Here is a 20,313-nt window from a genome sequence, read left to right on the forward strand (position 1 = left end):
CTTTGGAATTAGATTGCTGTTGCTAGGAGCCTTTAATACATTGGAGCGAGACAAGTTTGGGGATAATCACCAAGAAGTCCTAGTTGGTAGCATATAAAGACTCTTTCATCTCCTGTAAATGGAGGGTAGAAAAAGCTGAGGTTCAGTTCCCAAACTTAATTATAAGGGTAGTGAGCCATCAAGGAAGATTAAATTTTCAACCCTAAGAGGTTGGCTACCCTGAGGTTAGGGCCTCAGTTGGGAATGGGAACCTGAGACTTAAAATAGGGACATGTGGAATGATGCACTTATCATCTTGAATCTTGAATCCCCAAATTCCTCTGAAGACTCTGGGCTCACTCCTCCTCATCAAAAGCTAGCATTGTAGCATTGTTGAACATGATACAAAATCCTTTTTTTTTTTTTTTCGGCACAGAAAGACCCCACTCAGAAGGTACCACACCTGGTTGCATGGCTTTAGACCAGTGACTCACATGATGAACAATGTAATGTGTCTAGAGAAGTGCTGGGCTTGCTGAGGGAGGAGGAGAATTGTGTCCTGAAGGTGCTGCTGGACCCACCTAACATGGCTAGGCAGGAGCCAGGAGAGGCTGTACGGGACAGGAGCCTGAAAGTGCTGGTGTGATGAAGGTGGAACATAAATCTGGATAAGGGAGAATTTATTGATATGAGCACTCTTCTGATATAAAGGATTTAAAACCCTAACAGGGTCCCAGAAGATGGTGCTAATACCTAAGCTCTAGGGAGCTTGGAGATAATGATGGCCCATACCATGTAACATTGAAATATTAGAATTATGATGGCCAATAATTGAAGGGTGGATCAAAAGACCCAAAGATGTATATGAGAACTTATTAACATTGGTGTCATTAAAGTTGGTATAAAACCCCCCACTGCTAAATTTGACTGGCTTTAAAAAAAAAAAAAGACTCAGAGATGTAGGCATACTAAAGTAGATATTCTACATAGGGCCAGAAAACTCACCAGCCAACTATGTTATGTGGGCTTGGAGAATACTTGTTTATTGTATAACGAGAAAAGTACTGGTAACAGACCACGGCCTTGCAGTAAAGCTTAGTGGCATCTTCTATTGTCTAGGGCTGACAGTAGGCAATGCTGCTTCAGAACCAGGCTCCCTGATGGCCCTATATGATAGAATGCAGAGCAAGCAACATTATCATCGTGAATAGCAAGTGAAAGTGATATCCAAGAGTGCCAAACCTACAGAAATCTGTAGAGATGGGCAGTCAGCAAGAGGGTTGCTTATTCTATACAATCAAAAGAAGTCAAGAATGGATGACAATATGTTAAGGATGACCACCCCAAAAAAGTCATAGTCCTTTGTCTAATTTATAGAACTGAGTTTTTAGACATGGAAGCCACTGACTGAAGGAGAGGCTGGATCTGAAGGATGAAGGACCCTGCAAAATCATGTATAGTATACAGTTATGAAACACTGACGGAAGAGGAAGTCCCAGACATTTTGAGGACTATTGAATAGAAGTAATGGGCTAGAAACTGAGATTGAAACTTGCTGTTTTAACATGGCCCCCTCTTAGGAGGATATGTGGAGGCCAGGTGAGAAATGGAAGAGTTCTGGTTCAGGTCCACCAGTCCCACAAACCCACTGCGTGAGCATCTCTCTAGTCCCTCAGAATATTATTGGAGTGGACATAACTGCCAGTTGGTAGAACCCCCACATTGAATCTCAGGACTGTAGGTTAAGAACCTTCACAGTAGAGAAGCTACGTGGAATCCTTTGAAACTCTCCCCCTCAATCAAAATAGTAAATTGAAAAGGGTCACAAAAGAACATAGTGGGGTAATGGAAATGTTCTGTATTTTGATTGCGGTGGTACTGATTATATTGATTCATGCATTTGTCAAAAAGTCATCAAACTATGCACTCAAAATGAGTTCATTTTATTGTATGTAAATTATTCCTCAATAAAGTTGATTAAAAATATCATTTTGCCCAAGCATGACAGACATTGAAGAAGTAAAGAAATCGTATCTCTAATTCAATAGTCAGCCTCCTGAAAAATCCAAATGGATCCTGGAGCATGAGAGTGAACTATCACAAATTCACAAATAGTGGCCCCAGTTGTAGCTCTTGTGCCAGTTCTGCTGTCTTTGGTAGAGCAAATTAACGATACCTCACAAAGGCCGGGCGCAGTGGCTCACGCCTGTAATCCCAGCATTTTGGGAGGCCGAGGTGGCAGGATCACGAGGTCAGGAGATCGAGACCATCCTGGCTAACATGGTGAAATCCCGTCTCTACTAAAAATACAAAAAAGAAATTAGCCAGGCGTGGTGGCGGGCGCCTGTAGTCCCAGCTACTTGGGAGGCTGAGGCAGGAGAATGGTGTGAACCCGTGAAACAGAGCTTGCAGTAAGCCGAGATGGTGCCACTGCATGCCAGCCTGGGCAACAGAGCGAGACTCCATCTCAAAAAAACAAAAAAAGAAAGAAAGAAAGAGAAAACAATATCTCACAAACATGGTATGTGACCATTTATTTGCCAAATATGTATTCTATTCTATCTCCTTCCACAGAAAAGAGAATCAGACATAGCTCACATGCTTTGGAATGAACAACAGAATGTATGGTTTTTTTCTAGGGCTATATTAACTTTCCCACCCCCTGCCATTCTGTAGTTCTGAAGAGTTATGAACTGCCTAGATATTCTACAGAATATCTTACTGGTCTATTATGTCAATCTATTGTGACATTGTGCTAATTTGATTGGATGAAAGAGAAGCACCAAGTAGGTTCAAGGCTCCAGAAAGTGGAAATAATACCTATAGATGATTCAGGAGCCCATTAAATTAGTACGTTTTATAGGGCTTCTGTGGTCTGGGAGATGACCTCCAAGGTAAAGGAAATGTTATTACATCATATTCCTCCTGTCAGTAGGAAGGAAGCACAGTGCCTGAGGAGCTGCTTCAGATTTTGGTGGTAGCATATTCCACACTTGAGAATATGGCTCTTAGAGAAGAATAAATGTGTACATATAGGTAATGGTTTATATCCTGGCTGTTTGGTCAAATGCCTGGAGGGAGAAATACTGGATAACCAAAGACAAGGAGGTCTGAGTAAGAGACATGATGGACCTTTGGGAGTGGACGTGAAGTAAGAGAGCCTTGAATATCATATGAACATCTATGTGGAAGGAGAAAGTCATCAGCCAGACTCTGACACCAGTCACTCGGTGCTGGCACAATGGGCATGTGAATGGAGTACGTTGTGGCAGAGATTGTGTGCTTCCTGTCTCTGTAATTCTAGGCATTATGGGTTAGACATCTTGGTTCCCTAGAGGAAGAGCACTTCCATGAGGGGACATAAGAGAACAGCAGGCACAGAAAGAAGTGACTCTTCTGGCAGGGACATTTTTTCCTGGTAACACTAGGATAGGGCAGAGGAGCTGGTACTTAATGGTGGCAGTGGAGAATGTATTTGGCACCAAGGCAATCTGCTGTGGCATCTCTTGGTATTCCCCTGCCCACTTGTGATATCAAATAGACAAGTGCAGCAGCCGTGCCCTAGGCTAGGGCTCAGAATCCCCAAAAATGAGGGTGTGTGCTACTTTGCCAAGCTCTCTAGATCAGCAGAAGTGCTACCTAGGGACAAAGGGAACCTGGATTAGGTAATAGAGGAAGAGATGGGCCGGTTTTGAGACCAGCTGCAGAAGCACGAAGAGAAGCATGGCAATTCATCCCTCTAGTTTTCATCTTTACTTTTTTTTCAGGAAGAGACCAGTGAGAATCCTGGAGAAACAGATCCCAGAACTTGTTACATGAAGCACATGGGGGTGAATGGCCTAACGGTGGACTGAGGTGTGGGGCGCTGCCAGATTCCCATCAGCATGAGGGACTCATTCCACAGTCTGCTGGGAGTGCTGGCAGAACACAGCTCTCAACAGAGTCCCTCCCCAGGATTTGCCCTTGGTCAATTTCTTCTGTGAGGCAGGCAGCATCTAATGGTGGACTCAGGGATATAAGGGCCCAGCAGCCCCTTGCCCCATCCTAGTGAGGTGGGCCATCTGGGCTCCAGAGGTCCCTGTAGAGCTGGATAAGGTCTTTGCTGTGGCTGCATCCTAGTTCAGTTTCTCTGTCCAGTCCTGCTTCTTTCACTCCACAGGCACTCCTAAGAGCACCTCCTGCACAACAGTCTTAACCACAGTCTGTTCTCCAGGGAACTCCATGGATTGCTATTTTTTTGCTTTTTATTTCATCAGGGCTAGCTGTCGGCTTGTGATAAGAGGTGGTACTTTTGCAGGTAGTGAAAGCAAAGTGTCTCATTTTGCAGGCTGTGGTCCTCTGCTGAGCCCCCTGGAAGAAGCTCTGAGTTGTCTTGCATGTTTGTTCTTTCAGAGTCAAGGAGGATACAGTCTGGCTGTTGAGCTCCTCTTAGGAGCGAGGACAACCCCGTACACTTAGGACTGATGTCACCATCTCCATCTCAAGCACATTTCCTGGAGGCCGATGTCACCCTTCTCACCACAGTTCCCTGCCCCTATCTGGGGTACACAAACCACACCGGGCCATGGTTTTCCAGGTTTGATTGTCCTTATGTCCTTGCTCCAGAACCCCTGGCATTGCTCTCCAAGATTGGTGCAATCCCTGGAGGCACATCGCTTTTTTGCAGGGGTTCTCTCCTCTAAGAGTGTAGGGGAGCCCTTTGGTTCAAGAGAGGCAGATGGATTGAAATCATGAGTGCACATGTGGAAGGTAGAGGGAGAGCTGCATTCAGGTCACTGTGTTCCCAGAATCCTCTCCTATTTTCAGTCTTCCATTTTGCTTTCTGTTTCCCCATTTGCTCTTGAGATGGCTTGTTTGTGTGCTGATTAGTCTGTGTGCTGATCTTCTGTATGAAATAATTGTCAGGTGTAGGTAACTGGCAAGGACACTTACACAATTGGTCCAGTAAATTTGGGAAGTTTAGCTTCCTTGGTACAGTGAATAACTCTTCTAGAATATATTTCACTTTGACTTTATAGTTCTAGTTAAAATTTTACTTGAGCAAATATCAATAAAGTCTTTTGCCCAGCCGATAGAGCCAATTTCTAAGAAATATTGTCTGTGTATAGTTTGAATATAGTAGTGGATATTTCATTTGGATTTCTCTTTACTTACATAATAAGGAAGACAGGACTTTTAAGTCTTTATTTTACCTCTAATTTTTGCATTTCACAACTTGGAGAGGTACATTTTAAGACTGAGCAAATCTATCAATTATAATCTGATGGAAAAAGATATGACTGAGTGTTCCTCCTTACCAAGAAAGTTCTTGTGATGACTTATTTGGTACTCATGTCCACTGAGAAAGGCTTCCCTGAGCTATTTATTACTCATGCGCTTTATAGAGCATTCCAGTCAGTAAATATCCTTTGCCTGTCACAAGAATTTGCAATTATACTAGAATGTCATCATTTCAGGAAACTATAAAGCAATGAACATGTTTATTTTCAGCCACAAAGGGAAAAAATATCCTGAGAACCACATTCTCTTGGCAGTTTGAGGCATTTATTAGAAAATCTGTAATTTCTTTTTGTAATCCCACACTCAGTGGGCATACCCTTTAATGGAGGTATGTCAAGTCTGCAGAATTATATGGTACATTCTAAACTCGCTTTGCTGGAAAAATAGGACTCATGGCTTAATTTATAGGCTTGTTGAGCTCACCACCCTGCTGGCTCCCTAGAAGGAGGAATTAAAGTCTCCTAATGGCTTAAAGGGGCTGAAAGTGCTTGCAGGTGCCCTTAGACCCTTGGAATGGTGGGCACTGAATTTCAGCATTTGTATTTTACCTTAAGGAATGTGTTCTCTGCAAAATAGATGACTTCAGGGATTTCTGCGTAATCCCACTGAGTAGAGATTGTCACCATTTTTCTGTGTTTCTACCATGTTCCCAGTTTTTTATTCCTCAGTACCTAGAAGTATACTGGCTTTTAGGTGTTTGCTCCTTCAAATGTGCTTTCAGGAGGGAGAAAGCAAGAGTCATTGAGGTGTTAGCGAGATAATGCCTAGTTCCTCTCTAGACCTAAATATGTATCAGCTGGCCACATTTTGCTTGCTGGTTGTGATCTCCTAAATTATTCTTCTTTGTGTATGGTGATAGCTTCAATTGGGACCAGACTTCCTGTTTTGGACTACAGATTGAATGTTTTGGACCTCCTGTTTAAGTGGCAGGTGTCTGTGGTCAAATCTACTTTGATTAATGTTTCTTCCTCTTGGTTCTCTACTTCTATCGTTATATTTTTTAATTCATTAAATGGAGTGAAATCTACATTTTCTTTTGAAACAGAGCCTGATTCTATTTTTTTGATATCTTTTAAGCTGCACCCCTTCTTCTTGCCCTTGTGCCCCGCATTTAGACATTCAGGATAAGAAAGCCTGCATGCTCCCTCCTTTGGCGCTGGAGGGAGGTTCAGGCCACATGAACTTCTGCCGTGAGTGGGAACGTTCCACCCCCTTGTCAGCCAAAAATCCCTAAGCAGCCTCTTTCCCAAGCTCTCTCAAACCATTTTTGGGTGTGCTTTAGAGTCACCCTTTTCCCCACAGAAAGCCTCATTATGTGAATGTGATGGCTAGTTTTATGTGTCAGCTTGGCCATAATATCCAGATATTTGGTCAAACATTCTTCTAATTGTTTCTGTGAAGGTATTCTTACGATGAGATTAATATTTACGTAGGCCAACTTTAAGTAAAGCAGATGGCCCTCCATAGTTTGAGTGGGCTTCATCCGGTCAGTTGAAGACTTTAATAGAAAAAGACTGACTTCCCTTAGAGAAAAGAAAATTCTGCTAACAAACCACTTTCAGATTTGAGCTGCAGCATCAACTCTTCCCTGGGTCTCCAGCCTACTGGTTGACCCCGCAGAGTTTGGATTTTCTAGCTTCCACAATTCTGCAAGCTAATTTCTTTTCTTTCTTTCTTTTTTTTTTTTTGGAGACGGAGTCTTGCCCTGTCACCCAGGCTGGAGTGCAGCGACGCGATCTCGGCTTGCTGCAACCTCCGCCTCCTGGGTTCAAGAGATTCTCCTGCCTCAGCCTCCCACATAGCTGGGATTACGGGCGCATGCCACCGCACCTGGCTAATTTTTGTATTTTTTAGTAGAGACGGGGTTTCACCACGTTGGCCAGGCTAGTCTCGAACTCCTGACCTCTGGTGATCCACCTGCCTCGGCCTCCCAAAGTGCTGAGATTACAGGAGTGAGCCACTGTACCTGACCTCAATACACACACACACACACACACACAGACACACATTGTGTGTGTGTGTATATATATATACGTACACATATATTACACATGTATATGTGTGTATGTATACATATGTATATATACACACACATGTGTGTATATATAGGGAATATGTAATCATATGCACACATCCTATTCATTCTGTTTCTCTGGAGTATACGAATACAGTGATTAACAAGCGTTTCTGTACCTTTTTAGTGTTGTGTGTGGAATCATCAGTCTTAATATCTGAACCCCAGTTTGGGTGGGGTCCACCCTCTATCTACAGAGTGTCTACCCCACCTTTAGTTTTAGCATATTTTGCTTTCACCTGCCAACCTTCCCTTGCACAGTTGACTTAGGGGTTGTGTGCAGTTTTGGTAATGTGAGATGCAGAAGAGGACCCAAGTAGTACCTTTGATGCCAGGATGTTTAGTTAAATCCCATACTTGTGCAGGCCACTTTCAGTGCTGGACTAGATATGCCATTGTATAAAAGGCAGCATCTCTGCCATTTTTCATGGGACACAGGCTGTTAGAATGATTAATTGGCAACACGAGTACAGTGGAGTAGTGTGATTAAAACTGAGATGGATGTTGTGAGGTGTTGTTTTGGGGATGTATGTAAGCCTTAGCTGAATTGTTCTTGTTGGAGCTAGATGTCAGACATCTGTTCCCTTGTTCTCATTGTATGACGGATATGGCCCTGAAACCTAAGGTTCTTTGGGCAATATCAGTTTCTGGCTTTCCTATCTTATCTCAGGATTCCAAGAGGCCATGGCCACTTTAAAGGAGATCCTGGCCGAGGTGGGTGGATTACGAGGTCAGAAGATTGAGACCATCCTGGCTAACAAGGTGAAATCCCATCTCTACTAAAAATACAAAAATTAGCCAGGCTGGTGGCGGGCACCTGTAGTCCCATCTACTCAGGAGGCTGAGGCAGGAGAATAGCATGAACCTGGGAGGGGAGCTTGCAGTGAGCTGAGATCGCGCCACTGCACTCCAGCCTGGGCAACAGAGCAAGACTCTGTCTCAAAAAAAAAAAAAAAAAAAAAGAGATCCTGCTACTGTACCAGCCTGTTCTGAGCCCCGGTTTCTTTATAAACTAGAAATGATCCTTATTTCATTGAGTGGTTGTGAGGGATAAATGAAGAAACATATGCAAGAGATTAGTACCGAGCCTGGTACCTATAAGGTTCTCAAGAGGTACTCATTTCATTCACTTTCTCTTTCTTTTTTCCTTCTTAAGTTCCTTTCTTTATGTTCTAAACTAGGTTGCGGGAAGAGGAGGAACAGTGGAGAATGAGTTGATATTACTCAGTGCTACCATTAATAGCAGGAGCTAGGCACATGAGCATGGATATCTGGAGCAGAAAAAGGAAGACTGGAGTCACTGACTCAGATCTAAGCCACTGATTTCCCAAGCTGCAGGAATGTTGGAGACTGAAACTGTGCAGCTGAGTCCCCCACAGGAAATTGCTCCTGGCTTAATGGAGTTGCTTCCCTCAAGTTTTCATCAGCTCCCAGGGAAATGACTGGTCAGTGTAAGGAAACAAAGGCTAGCCTCCTTGCCTCAATTTGAACCAACTCTGATGGGCTGTTACATCTGAAGACATCTCGAGAAGTCTGTGGGGGATTAGCTGAGTCTGCTACAACAACATTGTTTTCAACTTTTCCTTCTGATTAATATTACTGGCTTCAGTCCCTCACACGTATCACTCCTGAGCATTCTCTAATAAACGTTCTCCAAAACAGGGGTTGCAGGCTTAGAATCTAATCACCAAAACATTTGGTGTCAGGAGTGGTTGGAGAACGCAGACAATGAATGTGATTTTGGAGCTGCATTACTTGCTGGCCAGCTGGCAATATGGAAACTATTGCTGGTGCCAGGTGAAACATGGAAGATCCCTGGCATTCTATAGCACTGAAACTATTATAACTTTATCAGTGGTGAACAGGGATGGGATAGCAGTAGAAGGAATGCACTCAAATATCTCAGGGTTTGTTAGATTCTGAGGGGACTGATACTTATGAGGATGATGGAATTGAATGGCTGTTGTGGACTGCAATCCCATGCCCTGGAGAAAGACAGTGAATGCCTTTGAGTCAGTAGTCAGTAATTTAAGAGATACTGTGAATGTCAGAGGAACTCTTTAGGAACATATAAAGAGATTCTTATCTCTATTATCAAGGACAGAAAAACCTGAGGGTCAGTTCTAGGCCATAATTTTCAGTATGGCAAAGCTCCATAGAAGGTTGAAGTCTCAGATCCAGAAAGTCTATCATGTCAAGGCCATGCCCTGGTTGGGAGTCTTAGAAAGGGGATACCTGGGTGGGTGCACTAAAAAAAACCCTTAAAACCCCTTTTGCCTGGAACTCTCTGAGCTAGTAAATGTTCAAGGCTAGCATGCCCACCCCCTAAAGCCCCCACCATTAAAAACTGCAGAGACCCGTGCTTTTTAAGACAACACGTACCCCTCAGGAATTACCTCCACCACCCCTCCTGGCCTAGTATGAGACAAATAGAGTCAATTCCAACATAATCTGTCCAGGAAAGAGGGAGCCTGCTAAGGGAGGAAAGGGACAATATAATAAATGAGGTGTGAGACCTGGCCGTATAATCCATATGGGACTGGATCCTGAAGATGCTGAATTTGTAGGGCAGAGCGTGAGGTTGGGTAAGGGAGAGCATATTGATAGTGGACCACTGTCCTAGTCTACAGTATTTAATGCCCTGACAAAAACGCTGGTTGCATTTGCACCTTCTAACACATGGCTAGGATGGCTCTTGGAAGACTGGAGAAGGTTATGACTTCTCCACACTAAATAGAAAAGCCAGAACTTCTGTGTGGAAGATGGTAGAAAAGGACCAAAAGGCCCCAAGGATGAGTACATTCAAGAATGGATGTATTACAAAACATTGCAAATTCTCCCAGCTGACTACATTCCAGGGACAGGACAGAGGACGCCCTGTTGACGAAAGTGATATGAAATGCATCACTCAGAGAGGGACCAGCGTCACTGAGAAGTTCAGTGGAGGCTTTCTCTGTAAGCCAGGGACCTGCTGCTAGAGAACTGGGCTCCCTCACTACAACAGGGATGATGGGATCCTGAAATAAGAAAGGCCAGGTGGTGGTGCTTAATATCAAAAGCGAGATGCAATACAATTATCATAATGAACAGCATTGTCATAATAGTAGTTGGGGGGATGTGACCCACATAGAGCCATGGAGATGGTTTATTGGACATAGCAAGATAGATGGACAGTCATCAAGGGAATCACTAAATCTATACAATTAAAAGAAATCAAGGAGGCTAAGTGCAGGCATCCCTCTAAAGAGTCACAGTTCCTTATCAGTGTCTGGACATGAGCCACTTCTCAGACTGATTGCCGTTGACTGAGGGAGAGGCCAGATCTCCAGGAGGAAGGAACTGCAAAATCATGGCAAATATATATGACAACGACTCCTACAGATTTTCCCCAAAGGGACCTATGGCCATTTATTCAGGTAACCTTACAATGGGGAAAGAGTAATACTCAGACACTTGCGAGTACTTCTGGACACAGGGTCAAGGTAGCACTGATACCTAGGGAGCTAAAGGGTTGTTGTGGCCCTCTCCTAAGAATGGGGGTAGATGGGGACTGGTAATAAAATGGAGTCCGAGCCTAGGCCCGACTCTTAGTGTATGTTTGTGTATATGCATATATGTATAGTTGGGATATATATGCTGATAGCTAGTGAAACCCTCCACATTGATCCTTTGGCTTGAGAGTAAAGAGTTATCATAGTGGGGAAGAATTTGAAACTGTCCCCACCCCTAGTACAACAAGATAATAAATAAAAGGCAATGTTTTGTCTAGGGGAAATGGCAGCAATTAATACCAGCCTTACAGGGGTAGTGAGCCTCATCATATCCCCATTAAATTAATCAGTTTCTGGCCAAACCAAAAAGACAAGAAAACCACAAACAAACAAAACAGGGTAACAGTTGACTTCTGCCAACTCAACTAGGTAGTAGCTCCACTTGCAATTACTGCGCCAGAGTAGTATCTTACCTAGCCAATGAACACAGCTAATTATTAATACAGGGTGTGTGGCTACAGATCTGGCAAATGTGCTCTTTCCCATCTTTCTCAGAAAGGAGGAGCGGAAGTGGTTTACGTTCATATGGAACAGATGACAGAATACATTTAAGGTCTTATCTTGAGGCTATGTTAACTCTTCCTTTTCTGTGATAATATAATCTGAAGGGACCCAAATCATCAGAATGTCCTGAACATCATCATATTGATCCATTATATTGATGGCATTGTGTTCATTAGACTGGATGACCAAGAAGGGGCAGATGTATTGGAGGCCTTGGTAAGACACATGTGCTTCAGAGGGTGGGAGATAAACCCCACGATGATTCAGAGTGTGGGGTCATGGGGAGGATTAGGGCTCCTGTGTAGATATAGAGCATACTGACATTTACTTAACCCCTACTGTATGTCATACCTTGGAAATGTGTCCCCTGCTCTTTGGGACCCTGACAGAGAAAACAAGAGTTAAGTGCTCAGAAAGAGGAAGCCCAACGTGTCACGAGACGATTTCAATTACAGCAGTTGTCTCCCTTATCTGCAGTTTCACTTTCCAAAGTTTTGGTTACTGTTAGTCAACGGTGGTGCAAAAACATTAGACGGAAAGTTCCAGAGATAAACAATTTATGTTTTAAGTTGTATGCTACTTTAAGTAGCGTGATAAAATCTCTTGCCATCCTGCTTTGTCCTGCTCCAGATATGAATCATCCCTTTGTCCAGCGTATCCACACTGTCTATGCCACACGCTCATTAGTCACTTAGAAGACACCTTGGTTATCAGATTGACTCTCACAGTATCGCAGTGTTTGTGTTTAAGAAACCCTTATTCTGCTTAATAATGGCCCCAAGGTGTAAGAGTAGTGATGCTGGCATATTGTTGTAATTGTCCAGTTTTATTATTAGTTACTGCTGTTGATCTCTCACTGTATCTAACTTATAAATTAAACTTTATCATGGGTATGTATATATAGGATAAAACATAGTGTATACAGAGCTTGGTACTATTAGAAGATTCAGGCATCCACTGGAGTCTTGGAACATATCTCCCATGGATAAGGGGGGAGCTAGTATATTCTAATTCTACTGCTTTAATTGTAGGTAGTATTCTCTTAAAATCTAAATGACATACAACGCCAGTTCTCTACGAGAAAATCATAACATCGCTTGCTGTCATTGGGTGGTATGGAAATGATCTTTTGCCTAGAGTTTATAAAGAATCTTTTACTTAATGAGCTAAATGACCAGGAATAATACATTTAAATTATGACATACTTTTCCCATTTACCATTTGCTTTTGTTCTTTTATACCATAAGAAATTAATGAGGCTGAGAGTCTTAAACTGTTTTATGTATTTAAAATAATTATGATTAAGGATCTTTTACACGTGTATTTATCATGAATTCTTGTTCAAAGAACTATTTTTTATGGTTCAAGAAGCAAAATTAATTTAAATCAGCAGCTAATGCACAGTTCTCAATTCCATGAGTCAACTGGATACTGCTGACATTTTTATATGGAGCCTCCTTTAATGTAATAAAAAGTATGGCACCAAATGGTGTCTGATACGGGAAGGGGTAGAATACTCATTGTCTGAAACCCACATGGCGATGTTCTGGGTCATGTCGTGAGCCATAGGTAGCACTCTGTTGGCTTCATGTTCTCTATTGTCTTACAGTTGACTGATAGTGACAATGGAATGGTGTCATCAGTTGCTAATTTTTACATTCATACGTTGCAAAACTAAGGTGGCTAATCCATGAATGCACATGCCTGTCATTCTCTATCAGAATAGGAAATAAAATTCATTATTGCATGCTCAGAATCCCTAACCATAAGCCAGTAAAAGAATTACAAGGAAGTTGCCTTCAGTGCTGTATACATGTACTGTGAGCTTGCATTTGGTCTGAGTATTCAGGACTCCAGGGCTCAGCCTCTAACAGGGCTGGATTCCTTAGCAGAGTAAGAGCTTACAGCTCTGTGCAGCTCTCTCTGTGCATCTGCTGGCAGCCAGGTGCTCCTTGTAGGCAGAGTATGTAATTATGAATATTTTAAATGTGGGTAGTTGATCCCTTTTCTATTCAGCATGTAGCTGTGAATGAAGTGGCAGACAATGGCCAGAATACTCTTTGTGTTTTCCTGAATTTATCTGAGAATATTGAAGTAAAGAGCCAAAGGGCTCTATTCTCCCCTTCCCAGATACACAGGGAAGAACAGAATCCAGTCTTTGTCTGGGTGGTTAATTTTTAAAATGATATGTGAAGGATAGTGCATGAATAACTAACAGCCCTGGGGGGCTCAGGAAAATTGTATTTCACCAGGAGGAACAAATATATGCTGTTTTTGAAATGGAAGGGCTATACTAAGGATTCAGATATGAAGAAGTAGATTTTTGATAAGAAGATATTGAGATACAAAAAACCGGTATCAGAGGGAGCAAGGAATGTAATAAAAATATTCTGGCTTTGAGCCCCAGATGTGCCACTCACTGACTATGCGATGTTGGACTTTAGGTCATCTCTCCAAGCCTCAGTTTTCTCATCACCACAATTGGGAGATCAGGCCAGATTATCTCCCTAGTTCCTTCTTAGTCGACTTACCTGTGATCCTGTGACATGCTCTCTTAAGATAAATGTGCACTCACACCTCTTTTCAAGGTGTGATCACTAAGGAGTGACTGCTACAGCTCAAGAAAGACTTTTGCTGAGTGCCTAATGTTGAGCCAACACAGGATCAAGCAGTAAGGGTATAAGCAAAAAAAGTTATCAACTGTACTGATGGTGCTGAGATGAAGAAGAGGCCTGAAACAGAGGACACAGTGGGAGCTGTAGAGTACGAGCTTAGAGAACATCAGATGGGAGACGTCAATGTAGATGCACAAGCATGAGGATGAGATTTGAATGAAAATGTGAGCTGAGCTTTAGAGGATAGATAGGATTTGGGTAGGTCAAAAAAAAAAAAAAGAATAGCTCATTCCTGGTTGGAGGGTGAATCAGTCAGGTTCCTTGTAGGAAACAGATGGTTCAATCAAACTGGGTACTGAGAAGAGTTTAGTAAACAGATCATTTACACAGGTGTCGCCAGGGCTGAGGGAAACCAACACAGATGGTGCTGTACCCTGGGCTAGTGACAGTGGTGAGCCATGACCACCCTGAAATAGCAAGGGGTAGGCGTGGTGACCACAACCAGACCTGACTGTCTGAAGGAAGGAGAAGCCTTCAGTAGAAGAATTGATGGAGACCAACAGATTGCACACTGGCAAGCAGGAATCAGGGAAACAAATACCCAAATCTTTCTTCTCTCTCCTTGTATTAGTCTGTTCTCACACTGCTACTAAAGACATACCTAGACTGAGTAATTTACCAAGGAAAGAGATTTAATTGACTCACAATTCCACATGGCTGGGGAGGCCTCACAATCATGGTGGAAGGCAAAGGAGGAGCAAAGTCATGTCTTACATGATGGCAGGCAGAGGACTTGTGCAGTGGAACTCCCATTTTATCAAACTATCAGAGCTCATGAGACTTATTGACTAGTAGAACAGTAAGGGGGAAATTGCCTCCATGATTCAATTATCTCCACCTGGCCTCACTCCTGACATGTGGGGATAATTACAATTCAAGGTGAGATTTGGGTGGGAACACAGTCAAACTACATCACTCCTTCAATTTTTTTCTGGTAGATAGTGAAGGTCAGCACCTGTGGGAAAGGATGAAAAATGGATCTGAAGAAGCAAATGGAAGAACTCAGCAGAGCAGGAGATGTGAATGCTCACAGAGATACAGCTAGAGACCAGCATGAACGGTGGAAGTCTCTTGGTAGAGTCTTGCAAGTTGGGAAGAGGAATCACACATGTTCTGCCCCTGAGCAGTGTCCCCTTGATTGCAGCACCGTATTAGATTGCTGCAGGAGTGTGGGTGTGTGTGAAAGAGCTTGCAGAACACCCCCTAACATTCCTGGCCACGGTGAGGGTGCCCACGATGCCCACCCATCCAAACTTTTCCTTTGTGGAGAGACAAACTTAAATAGCTCCTCTCTTCTCATTCTTACTTCCGATCTCAGCAGCCAAGTACATGCTAAAGAGAGAGGGAATACTGGAGCCTCAGCAAAGAATGATAGAAGTAGAACTCTTGCTTTTCCCATGAGAACTCACCCTGGTAGGCCTCCAGTGCTCCATTTCACACCTTGCTGTCATCTATCTAGAACTTGCCTTCTCTTGGCTTGTCCTGGCACACCAGGTACCTGCCATTACTCTTTAATTGGTCTGCCTTTCCTTCCTTATTCTTCTTTCTGATTTCCTAATTAAAAAAAAAAACTAATCTCAACTATGAGAAAAGGGGAAATGTCAAATACAAAGTTTACCTTCTTCATGATTTTGCTCTGGGCCATTAAAACTAAGTGGGGTTGTAGATCCTTTCTTCAGAAAGGCATTGAGATGACTGTAAAATGGCTCATTTGTCTGGAAAGTAGTAAATGTAATAGTGTATAAAAACATAAAATGATGTAGAAGACTTCTTTACTCCTCGTTGCCCCTTTAATCTAGTAATAACTCATGGTGGAATACGTGGTGTTCTTATGAATATAAGAACTTCGTCTTAAGCATAAGAACCTCATATTAAGAATTTTTCTGCAGGCAAATATAAGAACCCAGTGCAATCTTTTACACAGGATTGATTTTTGTTTTTGTTAAGAATTTACAACTTCCAGAATATATTTTGGAATCAGTGTAATTAATTCCCATGTCTTACATCTCTTTTCATACTTCTAAAAGTCTATACTTTCTTGAGAATATGTACAATGAGGCAAAATACCCTTCACTGTCTGTATCGTACTCTACTTATCAAGCCTAGAAAATGGGCTAAATGTTAAATATGTATGTTTCAGGTTATACAGAACTCAATAATGTCAGTTAATTGAGAAATTTCTTACTTTGTCCTTTTAATTCATTGAAATAAAGCTCGTGTTGTGCTTATCTGGAGGTTTTAAAAGTTAGATTGTGCAAAACTCCTTGTCTTAGTCTATTCCTGTTGCTATTGCAAAATACTTGAGGGTGATATATAAATAACAGAAACCTACTTCTCACAGTTTTTGAGGCTGGGAAGTCCAAGATTAAGGCGCTGGCAGATTTGGTGTCTGGTGAGGACTTGTTCTCTGCTTCCAAGACCATGTCTGTTGCTGCTGCTTCTGGAGGTGACAGATGCTATGTTCTCACATGGTAGAAGAGAAAGAAGAGGTGCAAGGACCAAGCAGCTCTCTGAAGCCTGTTTTATAAGGATATTTATCCCATTCATGGATGCAGATCCCCCATGGCCTAATCACCTCCTGAAGTCTCTACCTCTTAATACCATCACCTTGGGGTTTACATTCCAACATATGAACCTTGGTGGGGGGACGCATACATTTAAACCACAGCATTAATTAATGCAGTTCTTTTATTGTCCTAAAAGATTGAGTTAATACCAATAGATGAAAGTTAATTCAAATGAAGCTGTCTCAAATAAAGTAAGATGATAACTGGAGGGATTCAAGTAGAAGCTGACTGTTCTTGGCTGTTGTGATATGAGAGGATTCAGCTATTTAAGAAAAGATTTGGCTTCAAGGGTTTCTAAGCCCTGAGTTCTCAGACTACCTGAAAACTGAAACTGATAAGCTCACTCACAAATACTCATGAGAAACATGGTACCCGGTATGGAAAAGAATCTGTTTTTTCAAGAATCTTTTTGTTTTCTAAAAGATTATTTGGCACTTTACTTAGAAATTTTTATAGAAAATCATTTTGATTTTATAAACTTCTTACTTCTCACCCTGGCATTGTCGTCTTGATCAAATATAACTTTTTTATATTGGGGTCTTTTTATTATTAAATCCTATTTGTATCAGAATGGCTTGATCTCGATATTTAGTACTAATCCAAAATATTGCTTTGTTTTTTCTTACTTCCCCTACCTCGATAACCAGAAATATTGTATACTTTTAAGGCCTTTTTGTATGTTGCTCCCCACACATTTCAGTAAATCATTATTGTCTAGACACCAAGAGGAAGTCAGAAAACATTGCTGGAAGTGAAAATTCTTTAGGGATTTTCATTCAATACTAGGGCAATTAAATGGGACATATTATTGATCAATAGAGAGTACTTTCTTTACTATCTGCATACGTAGCAGTCACATCATTAACCATCAAGCCAACGTTTAAGTTCAAGGCCACATAAACCAAAAAAGCACTGTTCTGTGCATAGCTACATGATCTGTCTTTGGAAAATACTTAACATTTTACTTAGAAAATGAAATATTACATTCTATATTAAAGCCACAATTAATATAGTATGTTGTGATTATCTACATATTTGTGATTCCTAAATTATATGGCAGAAACAAAATTATCAAAGTATAACTACTCTGCTCATTTAATCAGAAGATATAGGCCTAAAAATGTGTTCCTTATGGAATTCAAATCTGCCATAGCTTAAGGCAAACCATGCTGAAGGACAGTGGGTGTCTGTTCAAAGGCCAATATGGTAAGGCTATGATGATGTCTCAGTTCAGTTTACAATTTATATATCCTGTCAGCTTTAAGTTAGATAATCTTTACAAGTGTTTATTCGTGGCGGCTACACATTATTTCAAAATTTGTGCCTAATGGGAAGCTGTGTTAATATTATTAAAATTGCCCTGTTCTCAAACCACACAATTTAATGCTGTGTGCAATTCAAATTCATATTTGCACTTATAATGCCACTTTATTGCATTGACATCACTTCCAGCTATTTGACATTTTAAGGAGGGTTTCACACTGGCCTGCCCAGGTTGTCTGTACACTGTTGAACTGATGGGGGTGAGGGGAATGAGGAAAGCAGCAAAGATAGTGAAGCTTGATTGACTTATTTAAGAAAAGACTTATTGCCATTAGGAGTGAGGTGTGCCTATGTGTGTGGACCTGTAGTTAGAAGAAACAGTGACAGAGGGACAGAGAAGGAGAAAGAGACCCAGAGAGAAAGCAGGGTGTCAAGGCAGGAGAAACACAACCACAGCAGGTGGGCTGGAGTCAAAAAATAATGAAGGCCAGACACAGTTGCTCACACTTGTAATCCCAGTACTTTGGGAAAGTGAGGCAGGTGGATTGCCTGAGCTCAGGAGTTTGAGACCAGCCTGGGCAACATGATGAAACCCAGTCTCTACCAAAAATACAAAAAATAAGCCAGGCATGGTAGTGTACGCCTGTGGTCCCAGCTACTTGGGAGGTTGAGGTGGGAGGATCGCTTGAGCCTGGGAGGTTGCCGTGAGCTGAGATCATACCCCTGCACTCCAACCTAGTGAGACGCCATCTCCACAAAAAAAAAAAAAAAAAAAAAAAATAGAATGAAGACAAAAAAGAGATGCCACGTGGTGGTAGTTTCAGGCTAGGATTTCCTTTTTGCCTTCTTTTACAAGGCTGAAGTAAAGGTCCATGTTATGACTACTATTTTGTAATAGACTTTGTTTTTAGAGCAGTTGTAGGTTTGCAGCAAAATTGAGCACTAAGTACAGAGTTCCCATACACTTCTTGCTCCCCTGCTCCCAGCCTACCCTATTATCAACATTCCCCCCACAGAATGGTACGTTTGTTACAATTGATGAACCTACATTGACATATCATCATGTCAAGTTCATCGTTAACATTCGGGTTCACTCTTGGTGTTGTACAGTCCATGGGTTTTGACAAATGCATAATGGTATGCAGCCACCAATATAGTATCTTACATAATAGTTTCACTGACCTAAAAATCCTCTGTGCACTGCCTATTCATCCCTCCTCATGTTATTTTTTGATGTTGAATATTTTGGGACTGAATTCCCCCTTGCTGTTCTTGAGATGGGAGAAAGAAGACCCACATGCTCAGGTCCGAGGTGTGGGCTGTTTACCCATGAGTGGCACTGAGGTCTACTATGAGGCACTCAGACCACTAAGTCTGTACTTAGATGACTTGAGAAAGCTTCACAATGGCTGTGTGCGAAAGTCAGAGAAGTCTTTGGGGCTGGGCCTAGGCAGAACTGAATGCCTGGGTCAGGGGGAGTAGGGAAGCGAGTGCAAGAGGAGAGCTGGGGCGCATGACACAGGGTCTTGGAAGGTCCTGTTTGTGCAGAGTAGTCACAACAGAAAGCTCATCTGGATTCCAGGTTTCACATGCCTAGGGGCACTGTGGACATTTTCTTTGCAGCATTCTAGTAATTCTGCTTCGGTAAATGGCCAGAGTCCTCTGATTTCGCTGGACTCGGGGAAGAGGCAGCTTTTCATACCTCTCCAGGCATTTTACAGAAGAGTCCTGACTCCTGCACTTACTCAGAAAGTGACTTATAAGGTAGGAAGTAGAGAGAATCTGGCCAAATAACCACCGTACTTCATGAGTATTCATGTTCTAATGTGACAAAAATGAAGGCTTTGGGGGAGCTGAATCATGAATGTTTGCACAGCATATGACTTTGGTGATAGTCTAAGTGGCAGCATGGTACAAACGCTAACAGATGGCCCCAGAGCCGGGCTTCCTGGGTCCAGAGTCCAGGTCTGCTGCTTTGTCATCTGCATGATTTTGGGCAGGTTACTTCACTTTTCTCTGCCTCAGGTTTTTTTTCTTCGGCAGAATGGGGATAATAATAGTGCTTGCCTTGTGAGTATTAAACAAAGTAATGTTTTAGTAATTTGGTAGCGTTTTAGTAACTTAGCCATGTTTTAGTAATGTGTATCCCTTTGGAGATTGTCTAGTGCACAGTACGTGCCATGACAATATTTGTTAAATAAATATTCCAGGCCAGGTGCAGTGGCTCATGCCTGTAATCCCAACACTTTGGGAGGCTGAAGTAGATGGATCACTTGGGGTCAGCAGTTCGAGACCAGGCTGGCCAACATGGTGAAAACCCGTATCTACTAAAAATATAAAAATTACCCAGGCGTCGTGGCAGGTGTCTGTAATCCCAGCTACTCAGGTGGCTGAGGCAGGAGAATCGATTGAACCTGGGA

General features: G+C 42.2%; 1 protein-coding gene across 5 annotated transcripts in view; it reads left to right on the forward strand.

Moving 5' to 3' along the window:
* Positions 1–20,313, forward strand: part of FTCDNL1 (formiminotransferase cyclodeaminase N-terminal like) — a 90,580-nt gene that overhangs the window by 66,873 nt on the left and 3,394 nt on the right. Inside the window, exon 5 of one of the 5 annotated variants that reach the window (XM_058439888.1) lies at positions 15,002–16,028. The exons of 3 other annotated variants lie outside the window; for them this stretch is intronic. In XM_058439888.1, coding sequence (XP_058295871.1) covers positions 15,002–15,108 — 107 coding nt within the window. In that variant the 3' untranslated portion in view covers positions 15,109–16,028. Of the gene's footprint in view, positions 1–8,514; positions 8,942–15,001; positions 16,029–20,313 lie in introns of those variants that run through there. One more of the 5 variants, XM_058439889.1, reaches the window with a different exon arrangement.

The sequence above is a fragment of the Hylobates moloch genome, unplaced genomic scaffold, assembly GCF_009828535.3.
Source record: "Hylobates moloch isolate HMO894 unplaced genomic scaffold, HMol_V3 SCAFFOLD_1, whole genome shotgun sequence".
Classification (NCBI taxonomy): Eukaryota; Metazoa; Chordata; class Mammalia; order Primates; family Hylobatidae; genus Hylobates; species Hylobates moloch.